Here is a 13,406-nt window from a genome sequence, read left to right as displayed (position 1 = left end):
CACCATGAGATTGGCCATGTTTGGTTGATTATAGCAAGAGTTGCATAAGCCTTATGCCTTGCACATGCTACCCCATTGCTCCCTCTTTCATGCAGGCCACAATTAAAGCAGGAACACTATAATAACCATAGTTTCCTTTTTTATCAAAACTGGGAAACTGGTTACCAGCTGAAGAACAAGCCAGGTTTAATTGTTTGAAGTTGCTTCTTGCCTTGCACCTGGTTAATTTTGAGTTTTTCTTTGTGATTTGAACAAAGAGGCTGCATGCATTGGGGGGGGGGGGAGCTGCATGCATATCTTAGCTTACTAAACCAATATATAATTGTCTGAATAGGGCTAATGTCTAATCCTTTTTAAAATCTGCACACACACCTATATATAAATTAAGGCATCTAGTAGGGAGTCTGCATGACATATGACAAATTACGTTTTCTTAGTGAAACCTACTATCTTTGGATGTCATTGCCTTCCCTCCAAAATATAAAAAGGTACATAGATACCTTTCTTAATTTTTAAAATCTCAAGATTCTATATATGCTTCAGTTGTTAATCTTTAGTTACACCTTCCTTAGCAGAAGAGGTTTAATATTTTCCTTCCTGTACTTGAAAGGTTTTGTATAGCCTCTGGTTATTTTGTACATTTTCTCTTCACAGTTTCTAGTTATATCCTGTTTGAAATATGAAGATCAAAAGTGCATACAATAATCAAGATGAACCATGTGTTTATATGGGAGCAAACTGGTATAATTAGAATTTTTATAAAAGCCCATAGTTTAGATTTTTGTTGACAGGTTGGACTTAGCCCTATGGGTTAAGATATTCTAAATGCAAGACCATCATCTAGTACTATAATGATAATTTAGTGAACTTGAACATTCTGTGATTTTCTTTCATTTTCTTTCTTAATTCAAACAAAGATTGTTGTTGTTGAACCATAAGAGACAGGAGCAGTTTTTGGTCCCAACTACAATAGACTGATTATTTGGTAAAGGGATTTCGCCTTTGTTATTTTACACATGGGGCAATAGAATACTTGGTAAAATGCACTAGCTGTATAAATACACACACACACACACACAGAGAGAGAGAGAGAGAGAGAGAATGAAAAATGTTTTTGCAAGTTAGAAGGAGCCAGATTCATAACCATCCGTCACTCGCTTGGGCAAGTAGCTGATAAACTTCATAGAAAAATAACAAACAGTGTGTCCCTGTATCTTGACTGGTGAAAATGAGATTCTTTTCCTGATTGATGTGAGTGGGGAGGCTTGTAAAAATGCATTTCCAGCTGATTAGTTCAGAAGATGTCAATCTCAAACAGTTTTATGACCTGCAGTCTACATGCCAGATGTACATTTGCTATTTATAAAGTAACAAAGATGAATGACTAAATTTGAGCATTCCTCTATGGCAACTGTGCTAAATATTGCCTGCAGGACAACATAGAGCGAACAGAGCAAAGCCCCCAAAAGCACTTATTGCCAATATAGAGCTTTTAACAATTAATGTACCGGATACTGATACTAACATAAATTGGTTTAAGCCCAGATTGATAAGGCATTTGTCTATTGCTCTGTTATTTTTAAGAGAATACAGTCTGAAGAAAATCATAAATACATTTTAACTTAATTAGTGACAGACAACACAAAATGTGTCAATAGGTTAATATTTGTAAAGTTTCAAAATACTTTGAGAAGAGCAAGCATCATTTCTCAAACTGCATTTGCAAGACATACATGGCAATCTCATCTGTATCTTAAGATGTGAACATACAGGAAAGCAGATAATGAACATGTTTTCTAAGCAGAAAATATGCATGTTGGCAAAGTCACCAGAAGCGTTTACATTCTGGACTCCATACATATTTTTCTGGAAGAAGATAGTGTGTTACCCTTCTGTCACTAGATGTTCATGTAGTTTAACAAATGAAGTAGCCCAGAAAGATGGAAAATGAATTATGAATGCTGAGCCAAAGCACACATTCTGATGTGTGTAAATAAATACATAATTAGCAATAATTTGTAGTTGTTGTAAAGGTAATTTGGGGATATGATGAAAAGGAAATTGAAGGAGGAGGATAGACGCATGTGTGCTATTTTGTGCACATACTACTAATCTCTTTGGATTGTGGTCACAGTGTAAAGTTTAAGATCTAGCTAATTAATCATGTTTCCCTCAATGGCATTTAATTTAGTGGTGGCTAAAAACTAACAAAGCAGTAAGGTTATTGTGCTAAGTGATGTATAGATATTGAGTGATAAATAGAACTTGTCTCAAAGAATTGCTACCAAGACAAGAAGATAGACACACAAGATAAGAGAAATATAGGACACAGAAGCAAAAAAATAATAAAAAAACATTTTACCGATTTCAGGTCAATTTCATATTTTCTTTCATTTTTCAGTGCACTGAGAAGCAGGTTGTATCATTTTTAGAAGATGATAGATAGGAAAATGTAGAACAGAAAAAAGATCATTTGAGAATGAGAAATAAGCAGACTGGTAGGAAATAATAAAAGGAGCTGAGGGGCAGCAGAGCTTGCAGAGCTGACGCATGGGGAAGCGTCTTCCCTGCACATCAGCTGAGCTGGTCACGTGAGCTGGAAGGGTAGCGGGCACTTCATTGAGCTGCTCAGCTGATGAACTGGGAAGCTTTTCCGTGTATTAGCTGAGCAGCCTCCACAAGCCTCTGGCTAACAAGGAGACCCTCACCAGAGCCTGAAGAGGATGTCCTCTGGGCTCTGGGGAGGGTCTCAATGCAAGCCGGAGGGGCAGCGGGGCTTGCTCAGCTGATGCACAGGGAAATGGCTGCTGTGCTGCCCCACACATCCTCTTCGGGCTCTGGGGTGTGTCTCCTCGTAAGCTACTAGGACTCTCCATGGTATTCCCCATTTTATGTGATTTCATTGACTTGCGAGGGGGTTCAGAATCTAATCCCCACGTAAATGGGGATTCACCTCTGTATTTAAATATGTTGTGCATAGGTGTGAAATACGCAGGTTTGTATTCACTATGTTATGTTATATAAGCTGGTATTCATCATTAACTGATTTGCATTAAGATTCAATTTGCTGAGCATATATTGTGTTCTCATATATATATATTTTTAGCTGAAAGAGCGGCTGAAATTACCTCTGCTTGTAGCAATGTAGCCTTTCTTCTAAAGGAAAAAGAATCCATCTTCATAAATGTTCTTAAATATTTAAAGCTGACTTGCAGCTCAAATGCTTTAAATATGCTCCAAGAAGCAGCCAAGCTGCAGTTACCTGCTTCTCTTTCTAGAAAACCAAATAACCTCACATAAAAGCTACTTTAAAGGCCCCTTGGAAATTATTTAATATTTATAAATCAGCAATATGTGTGTTAGCTATATCTGTGCTGGCATTGAAATGAAATTCTGCAGTGATTTGAAATCTGGTATACTTTGAACTTCTCAAATTGCAACAGTACTCAGTATCAATTCACAAAAATTTGTGGGTACTTTGTTTCTGTGCCAACATCTGCATGAAATCTGAATTTCATTGTGGCTTTTGGAACTTGTTTGCATTGTACTAACGCATCACTAAGCAAAGGACCCAGAAGTATCCCAAGCTGCATCCTGCTCCTTCAGAGGCAGTGTAAGCCCCATCAAGAACAGGCCACCTACTGTCCATCTGGTCCAGGGAACTGTCCACTAACAGTGTCTCAGTTTTATCTGGATTAAGCTTCAGTTTGTTGGCTCTCATCCAGTCCATTACCGAGGCAAGGCAACAGTCCAGCACATTCACTAGGTAGTGTTGAGGAAAGCTTCTGTCTGAAACCCTCAACAGCCACTGCTGGTCAGAAAGATAGTATTGAATGTGTTGCCCTCCAGATGTTTTAGGGCTCAACTCCAGACAACTTGGCCAATGGTAAATCATGATGGGAGTTGTGGTCTTTCTCTCTCACCATGTGATATGATGAAGGGGGGGTATGTTTTATTGTTTCCCAGCTTACCTAGAGTAACATACCTAGGGTTCCTAGGCACTATCCCCTTAATGCACTGTCTAGACTTTGCTTAGTTTCAACAGAGTTACTCTATCTTGCACCTTTCAGCTATTCTCAGAGACCTTTTTAGTAACATTGAGGGTTCTAAATTTGAACCAGCAGTGACAAGGGCAGCTTTTCATATTCTGAGCATGCATATTGCTTCCCCCATCACATCAAGGATCAGATTTTCCTCTTGGGGGAATTGCAGCTGGGGAAATAATCACTTGTAAGCTGTTGGCATCATTGTGAATCTCCACTGGATGCATGAGGTGTTGTTGGCCCTAACGCTTAGATCAGGGAGGGTTCATATATATATGCGCGTGAACACACACACAACTGCTTTTGTATAGTGGCTATTCCAGTGACATGCCCTTAAAATAACAAACCAAAAAATATCCTCAAGGCTGCCTTTGAATAGACTGTTTCCAGAAAAAGCAACTCACTCACACACTTGTTTATATGACTGGGAACAGTTCACATACATAAACCTGCAAAATTCAGCGTGGCGTCTTCTCATCTACTTTGGTGCAGCTATGATGCATACTCTTACCACTACAACAGGAGCCACAGATTTATAGCTTTAGGATCCTGAAAGGCAGGATTCTGACAGTTGATGTGTTAACTTGGAAAGTAAACTGGTTTTCAGCCTTTCCCTGGTGTGGTTATGCAGTTGTGATGTTTGCATTATATTTATAATAGCTGTGTTTTTGTATGCACTTTTTAGCTATTCATCCAGTTCTGTTGTGTGTGTGCTATTTCTCTTATTTATTTTGTCTCGAGTTTCTTTAATATGCAAATTTATATATGCCACATTTGCAACATGGACCCTCTTCTTCATTGCTTTCAGATTATTACTTAGCACAATATCTGTCCTTTATTCCTCTGAAAGGCCTGAAATAACTTCTAAACTTCTAATATCTTTGCTTATTATTTACACTGTGAAAACTGCTGAATATGATTGTTGTCTTTAATTCCTCATTAGGGGAAATGAATAGGAAGTATTGCTCCTTTTCTTCTAACTTTTTTGTCTGTAGATGGATTAATTGACTGCATGGATCCTGACTGCTGTTTGCAGAGTTCCTGCCAAAACCAGCCCTACTGCCGTGGACTGCCGGACCCACAAGATATCATTAGCCAAAGCCAGCAGTCACCATCTCAACAAGCTGCCAAATCCTTTTACGATCGGATAAGTTTTCTTATAGGACCGGACAGCTCCCATGTCATTCCTGGGGAAAGCCCTTTCAATAAAAGGTGAGGGTTTTCTGTTATTCCTTTTGCTAGACTTTGTTTCAAGGATAGTTGGAAAAGTACAAAATTTGGGACTCTACATGGCTGATTTTGTACAAAACTTCAGACAGACAGTGATACTGCTTTAACATAGCTTTTTATACTGTGTACTGTCTAAGTTCTAACAGGGCATTCCATTAAGGATTATATAAATCTTCATTGACCCAGCTGATTTGGGTTAGCACAGTTGGAAGTGTATCAAAGTGATGAAAACGCCTCAGAAGGGAAGGCAGTGATGCACTTTTAAAGCTGAGCTCAGTAAATAATATAAATTATGAATTAATGTAATAGAACTGTTAACTGCATGACAGTATGATTGCAGAAGCTGCCTGCCTGGTGCTTTGCAGAGTGGTTATATACCTGAAAATAAGCTAGTAACTGAAAGCAGGTGTCCTGTGCCTTACTGAGTGAAAGTAGATGATTTACTCTGGAACTCCTGTGTCTGCAGTAATTTAGCTGCATTAATGTAGTTGAGCACAGCGGTTGATTAAAAGTTGTAACACAAATGTTCCTTATTACTCCTTTAAATTCTGTGCTTTGCAGCCCCCGCAGGTTTACAGATTGCCTAAAAATTAATTGGCAAAACACTTTTCCGTAGGGAAGTGCAAAAAGATAGGCTGTTTAGAAGGAAAGCCTTGAGTTTATAATTTTAAAACACCATTGCTAATTTATTAATTTTGCACACTGATCCAAAATGCTTTGGTTGTCATCCAGAGAGCCCCTTTATATGCAGTCAAGAGATTGTTCGCGGTAGTAGGGGTCTATCCAAACAGCAGTTCCCTCCTACTGTAGCATATCATAAACGGCTTTTAAAATTCATGGAACTTAAAAAGATTCTTACAGTGCAGCGCATGAGGCTTTTGTTTGAAAAAACAAAACAAAATAAAAATCCTGCTTCATACTGAGGGTGCTCCTTATATTTATCAGATTTCAGCCATTGGCTTAGAAGTAAGTTATTTTGATCCCAATGAAACCTACCACCAAGTGAGTGTGCTCAAGTTTGCAGAGTTAGCAAGCAAGATGCAGCAGTTCAGTTCTGAATACCATTACTAGGAAGTAAGCCGCATTGAATTCAGTGGGAATTGTAAATAAACATGCCCAGGATTTTACTGTACAGTGGTACCTCGGGTTAAGTACTTAATTCGTTCCGGAAATCCGTTCTTAACCTGAAACTGTTTTTAACCTGAAGCACCACTTTAGCTAATGGGGCCTCCCGCTGCTGCCGGAGCACAATTTCTGTTCTCATCCTGAAGCAAAGTTCTTAACCTGAAGCACTATTTCTGGGTTAGCGGAGTCTGTAACCTGAAGCGTATGTAACTGAAGCGTATGTAACCCGAGGTACCACTGTATAAGCAGATAATATTTTTACATGTGAACACAGAGGCGAACCCGAATCTGCTGCTGAGTGTACATGTGACAACAAACCAATCAGTTACCACTGTATTTGTATGATGCAAGTGTTTGTCATATTCACACTGTAAGTAATTCGGTGTACACTGAAACCATCTCAGAGAGACTATAGATCCAAATGAGTTTAGAAATAAGGCAGTGGCTGCACAGTATACAACGTTGTGAACTAACAGGATGTTTATGCTTTGGTACGTTGGCATGGAAGTGCTTGTTCGACAAAATATTAAATGCTGTAATTTTGTACCTTTCCCTACAGTCTTGCATCTGTTATAAGGGGCCAAGTATTGACAGCAGATGGAACACCACTCATTGGAGTTAATGTGTCGTTTTTACATTATCCAGATTATGGGTACACCATCACTCGCCAAGATGGAATGTAAGTTTCACTCGCCAAGATGGAATGTTGAGATAGCAGTACAGAAAATTAACTTGCCTTATTTCATCAAAAGTTGTTTTGAGGTGGGTGTGTGGGTGTGTTTATGTCTACACACACACACACACACACACACACACACACACACACACACGAAAAGGGCTACTGCTTCTTCTGACAAACTTAAGAAATCAGAATCTTCAAATTTAAATTGTATATATGTCTGTGAGCAAGATGTAAATTTAAGGCATTTTACACAATAATAATCTGATTTACATTAGGTTTGACCTGGTGGCAAATGGAGGCGCATCTTTAACCCTAGTGTTCGAACGATCACCATTCCTTACTCAATACCACACAGTTTGGATTCCATGGAACGTCTTCTATGTCATGGACACCCTGGTCATGAAGAAGGAGGAGAATGACATTCCCAGCTGCGATCTGAGTGGATTTGTGAGACCAAATCCTGTCATTGTATCATCACCTCTTTCTACCTTGTTCAGGATTTCCCCTGAGGACAGTCCTATTATTCCTGAGACGCAGGTACAATACATCTTAAGTCCAAATATATTTGTGAGAATCGGGACCCTTTCTAAGTAAGGGGGGCTGGGGGCAAGGTTCCTTCTAGGGCCCCCACATTCAGTGCCTTGTCAACTCCACTGCTGCCCCCCCTGCTTCCTACCCTTTCCTGGTTGTTTTGTCTCTCCCCCCCCCGCCCCAACATGTGTTAATGGCAATAGTTAATCTGTCCATTGTGTTTGCCATGGAAGCTAAATGTGGCATCTGAAAGCAAGTTAAAATTTAAGGAAATGTGTTACTGCTTAGGATATATGGTCTGCAATGAAATAGATCTAGGAATTACAAGGTTATCAGCATATTGAAATACATGGTGTGACCTATAGCATGTTTCAAAATGAAGAGTTGTTTTTATTTTGAAATTAAGGACTGCTATGTAATATTATTTAGGCAACTCAAAACATTCTGCTATAAAACTTGTGTTTTAGACTCATAATGCCCTACTCCATTAGCATTGTAAGGTGGAAGGGGATGAAACATAATCATTCGTTGATGTGGACTGGAAGCCTAAAGGAAAACACAGAATAATTAAGCAGGAGCTAGTTTTATCTGTCACTGTTATGCCACTGCCTTTGGTTACTGCAGATGAGATCAAAAGTTAGTTTCAAAATACTACCCGTGGCAACATAGCTTTGATTTTTGGCAGTAGCTGATGAAATGTCTAAACTCAAGTCTATAAACAATTAAAATTAATAATTTACAAGCCTCTCGGTAAAGTGCTTTGAAAGAAAGGATTATTTTAAGAAAAAAGTAAACTTTCACACCTTGATTTTATTTAAACTGTACTAATATGAATAGCTTTTTTATGATGTGTGGGCACATTAGTGCTGTTGCTAATACATATCTGATACGTATTTTTGCAGGAAAACATAAATTATAGGGGTGCTTTCTCCAAACTCTGTGCACTCACAGGATTCTTACCTTCTGTTGTAGAAGTGACGCATATATATAATTCCCAAGGGCTGAATGTTAAGCTCAGATGCACAATACATAATATTGAATATCCTCATCTCTCACAAAAACCATTAGTCACAATAAATCAATACAGTTCCAGGCTTTCCAGAACAGTGTAATTTTTCAAAGAAATTATCAAGCAAGACATATAAAGTATGTGTAAGTGATAACTTGAAAAACAAAACAAAAAAGTTCATTTCCATTTGGTTTTCCTTCACTAGAATCAACTACAGTAGTAAAATGAGTTGGCAACATTCTGCATCATTTTCAGAGCATACCAGTGTGCTACTCTAGTTATGGATTCAAAGCTTTATTAACACTTTGCTGTTTGCCAGGACAGTCTGGTGGCAGAAAAGAACAGCAATCACATATAACATTAAGCCAAGGTGTATGATTTGTTCAAATCATAATGTAGACAATCCTTGACTTAGTTTGATATCTTAATCAACACTCATGATTTGTTTCTGTCCAAACAAATTACCATGTGAAGCCAAAGTTTGCTGTTGGCTTCCTGAACATGGTTGTTTGGGAGAAACAAACCATAAGCACTGGTTCAGACATCACACTAAAACTAAAGTTTGTTGTTCATTGCTCCCAGCTAGACAAAGGAAAAAGTGAAACACCAGAATGCAGCTTGGGCTCATTTTCTTGAACAGTATGCAGTGGAGCCTGGGCAATTGCCCCATCCAAGATCAGGTGACAGCACTTGCCACCCCCGCATGCCATGCTATTGAAAGCGGTCCCTCCCACTCCCTAGAGAGGTGTTTTTTTTCAGGGGGAGGAGGGGGCAGAGCTTCCTTCCACTTGCAGTTTTCAAGACCTAACCCACAATTGCAGGATTCTGTTTGGGGGAAGGGAGGCTCTTGCCTGGTAAACGTGGGTATTCAACTCAGTTTTGCTCAGTTTTAAATGAATGAACGTAGCTTAGTTAGTGCCATTAATTTCAGTGGGTCTGCTTTGAGTAAAACTTGCATTGAATACTGCCTATGCTGTTAACCAGTGAGGCAGGACTTCTTCATGATTCCTGCCACTGTGCCCCCCTCATGAAAGCTCATGGAGCCACATGAAGTGTGGTGTGCCCTGAGATCTTGCAAAGGGAGATGCTTCGCTCCAAACTTGGGCCATGGTGGCTGTTGCGTTGCCCTGCAAATTGCCTGGATAGCATCAACATACACTTGCAGAACCAGTTAGTCCGCAGCACCTCCTAAACTGGAATGCTGCTGAGCAATGCAGATCTTTCCTTGATGGCTCCTACCTGGAAGCTTGGTTTAGGCTAACTTTGAGGCAGCTTTTTGAGTTGGTGGCCAACATCCTGAGAATTGAGCTTTATGTGTTTCAGAGGCACCATATTTTAGTGATTTGAGATTTATCGTTGTCTTTTTAGAAATCTTCTCATCTTAATGGAGCTGTTTGGTGGCTTTACAGCTAAAGCTTTAGTGGTGTGGTTAAGAAAAAAATCTAGTTGGAAGTCTTGAATGAAATAAAGATGATTGACTACCTTAATCCACGGAAGACAGAAACCCATCTTGTCTAACTATCACCCACACACTTTTCTAGGCAAGAAAGGCTCTAAAAAGAAGATTGAATCATTGTGCTCTCCTGATATGAGAAAGGGTTGAATATTGATCAGAATGCATGAGGAAGCTTTCCCTAAGGCAGCCATCTAGCTTGAGAATGAAAGGAAAGAAAATTTCTGTTTTAAACATCTTCCTTGAAAAATTGCCAATGTAAATATTCTGAAGGCAATATTTTGAAATGCCATACAACAAAACCATTTTAGTAATTAGAACTAAATTGTGAAATATAGTAAGTAGAAGCAGGAAAATCAGAGAGGGTTATGTTTAGACTTTAAAGAAGAGCAGCTCATTTCTGCAAAAGTGAGGTGCCACTCCACTTTCCCAGAGGTACGTCTCCATGCACATCCTCTTGCCATACCATCCTAGGCTGAGAGGTCCCAGACTACACAGATGATGTCAGAAGGGCCAAACACACCAGTGGTTCATCAGACTGCAGAAGCAGCTGCTGTGAAGGCTGAGTACCATTTCCCTCTCACCTGAAAGGGCAGCTCTTCCAGGGGTTTTGCAGGATACACTGTCATCCTGCTCACCAGAGCCTCAACCCAGTTAGAAAGAGACTCATACAGCTCTCAGCCTGCATGTCCAAAGGTGTCTGACCTTCCCCCATCTCCTTTCCCAGCCTGCTTCTTGAGGGCTTCAACATTGGCAATAAATGCCCTCACATCCATTTCCTCTTCACCCACATCAGCAGCCAGTTGATGAGGGATATATTTCAGGGAAGTTTTGTGTGGCTTTTTAAAGGAACCATGGCAAGACAGGAAATAAGTTTGATTGGACCGTAAGAGGCAAATTTCCCAGATAGAAAGGTTCCAAAATAAAAAGCAGAAGGGCATGTGTGCATGCCTGTCCTATGATGCTGCAGTGCTTCAATCCTGCTGGATTTACCAACCAGAATTTGAGAGCAGGATGAAATTTTGGTTTAAATTTCTGGTTTAAACACACAAAGATCACAGCACCAAGCCGGCTCATGAAGGAGGGGAGGCATACAGACCATTCCTTCCTAAACCATTGTCTTTTACAGCACTCAGATCACAGTATTTTGTACACATGTATATATGTAACAGTTATTTTATAGGTAGTACATCCATTGATGCAGCAATTGCTGTAGCAAATAAGGTTGTAAAAACTTTTGCATATATTCATCCTAAAAAAACCCATCACATCATGCTTCAGAAGTTTAGGTAGTCAGCCCAATGATTGTTTAAACAATTGTATCTTTCTACAGAAAACGTATTTCTGATAGTTTCTGATCAATCACATGCAGTAAAATTCTTGCTAGTTGAGATTAATTTGTCATTTTCCTCTTTTTATTTTTTAGGTACTACATGAGGAGACCACAGTCCCAGGAACTGATTTGAAATTGTCTTATTTAAGCTCCAGAGCTGCAGGGTATAAATCCGTTCTTAAGATCACCATGACGCAGTCAGTGATACCATTTAACTTAATGAAGGTTCATCTCATGGTGGCAGTGGTGGGAAGACTTTTCCAAAAATGGTTCCCTGCATCCCCAAATTTGGCTTACACATTCATATGGGATAAAACTGACGCGTATAACCAAAAGGTCTATGGTTTATCTGAAGCTGTTGGTAGGTCTTATTTGTGTTGTTATGGGTTTTGTTTGCTTGTTTGCATTATCTAGAAAACATAGAATAATATTTAATAATGAAGATATACGAGAAGTTCAGTATGCTGTGTAGAATGAATGTAAACTTTTAATTGTTAACAATTACTGTTACAACAGCTTACTATTAACAGTAAATTGTTGTAAGCTGACTTGAGGGCTCTTCTTGGAGTTGAAATGTGGTATAGACATATTTTTTCATTTTTATAAGAAGAATGGAACTGTAAAATCACAAAGGAATTACACTTCGTTTGTAATTATCACATCTAACCAAACTAGTACCTGGAAGTAACAAATTGTGAGGACTGTTTTGATCAGGTCTGAGACAGACTAAGATGGGGAAAATAGTTGCACCATCATTTTCGCAGACAAAGTCTTGGACTGCCTGTGGTGCTTTCAAAAAACAAAATGATTTTAATTGCCTTAAATTGCTATTAAACATCTGATGTTTTTCAACAACTCAAGGCTTTAAATTATTTCAAGGAAGCATCAATATATCATGTGTATATAGAGCTTCAAGCTTTAATCAGTCAGTACAATTAATTGACTGAAACGTCAGTCACAGATTAAAATTTGCTCCCTGAATAATTGCTAGGGTTGACACGGTGCACGGAACTCCTGAACTAATTCTAGCCAAGCAGGCTATACAGGTGTGTCACCTCCATCCCTGCAAAATATTTGTTGAAAATTATAAATATATATTTTCTAGATTGTATCTAACACTAACCCAGAGGAAAAACTGATATTCTAAGTGTGTTGTGTTAACAGGCCAAGAAACCTCCCTGTAATTGGAAACCCTGTTCAGTGAAAATACTTAGAACCTGTCTTCAGGTATCTAGAGAGGAAGGGTAGTTTTAATAATAAATATTTTTCTTTTTAATTCCAGTATCTGTAGGTTATGAATATGAATCTTGTTTGGATCTAACACTGTGGGAAAAACGGACAGCTATTTTACAAGGCTATGAATTGGATGCCTCCAACATGGGGGGCTGGACCCTAGATAAGCACCACGTCCTGGATGTTCAGAATGGTAAGTCTCCATTTTATTCTAATATTCTTTTTTTCTGGACTCATACTGACTATGTAATTAATTCATTGTCTGTCAAACAAAAGTTATGAGTAATACACATTCATGACTATCCTAGAATTATTCTTTAATTTGAATTAATGTTGAATTTATAAGCATAGCTTCAGTTCATGCCAACACCAGGAAATGTTTTCCTCTTCATACTACATAAAAACATTATGCTGTGCCTAGTCTTCCCCCACCAGATGTGTTTCCATGGAACTGTGTCAAGTACAGCTAGCATTATTGCTCCTCTTTTGCCTCACTAGCATGATTACTCCTGTATTTCTATGCAAATAAATAAGTGTTTCCTAAGCCTCTCATTGTCAATTCGAATATTTGGTGGGGAAATATATTTTATACAAGTATGTTATTGGGGGAGGGGGAGGTTTTTAGTCCACAACAGAATTGGCACTGGTATGCAGGAAATATGCACCATTCCTACTTGTCTCCAATACCAATTCCATTCAGAGCTAAAAAGAATCAGATATGGCGCTAGCACCTGTCATTAAGTTGCCCCCCCTTCTGAATTCTGCTG

The 13,406-nt window shown here is 38.9% G+C and overlaps 1 protein-coding gene across 21 annotated transcripts in view; it reads left to right on the top strand.

The window, feature by feature from the left end:
* The window catches only part of TENM3 (teneurin transmembrane protein 3), a 1,264,592-nt gene that overhangs the window by 1,206,556 nt on the left and 44,630 nt on the right, over positions 1-13,406 (top strand). For all 21 annotated transcript variants that reach the window (XM_053402551.1, XM_053402561.1, XM_053402557.1 and 18 more), the window contains 5 exons: positions 5,039-5,255; positions 6,958-7,077; positions 7,356-7,617; positions 11,500-11,767; positions 12,689-12,832. In XM_053402551.1, coding sequence (XP_053258526.1) covers positions 5,039-5,255; positions 6,958-7,077; positions 7,356-7,617; positions 11,500-11,767; positions 12,689-12,832 — 1,011 coding nt within the window. The remainder of the gene's footprint in view (positions 1-5,038; positions 5,256-6,957; positions 7,078-7,355; positions 7,618-11,499; positions 11,768-12,688; positions 12,833-13,406) is intronic.

This window comes from Podarcis raffonei, chromosome 9, assembly GCF_027172205.1.
Source record: "Podarcis raffonei isolate rPodRaf1 chromosome 9, rPodRaf1.pri, whole genome shotgun sequence".
Lineage (NCBI taxonomy): Eukaryota > Metazoa > Chordata > Lepidosauria > Squamata > Lacertidae > Podarcis > Podarcis raffonei.
This window is presented reverse-complemented; position numbering and strand designations above follow the sequence as displayed.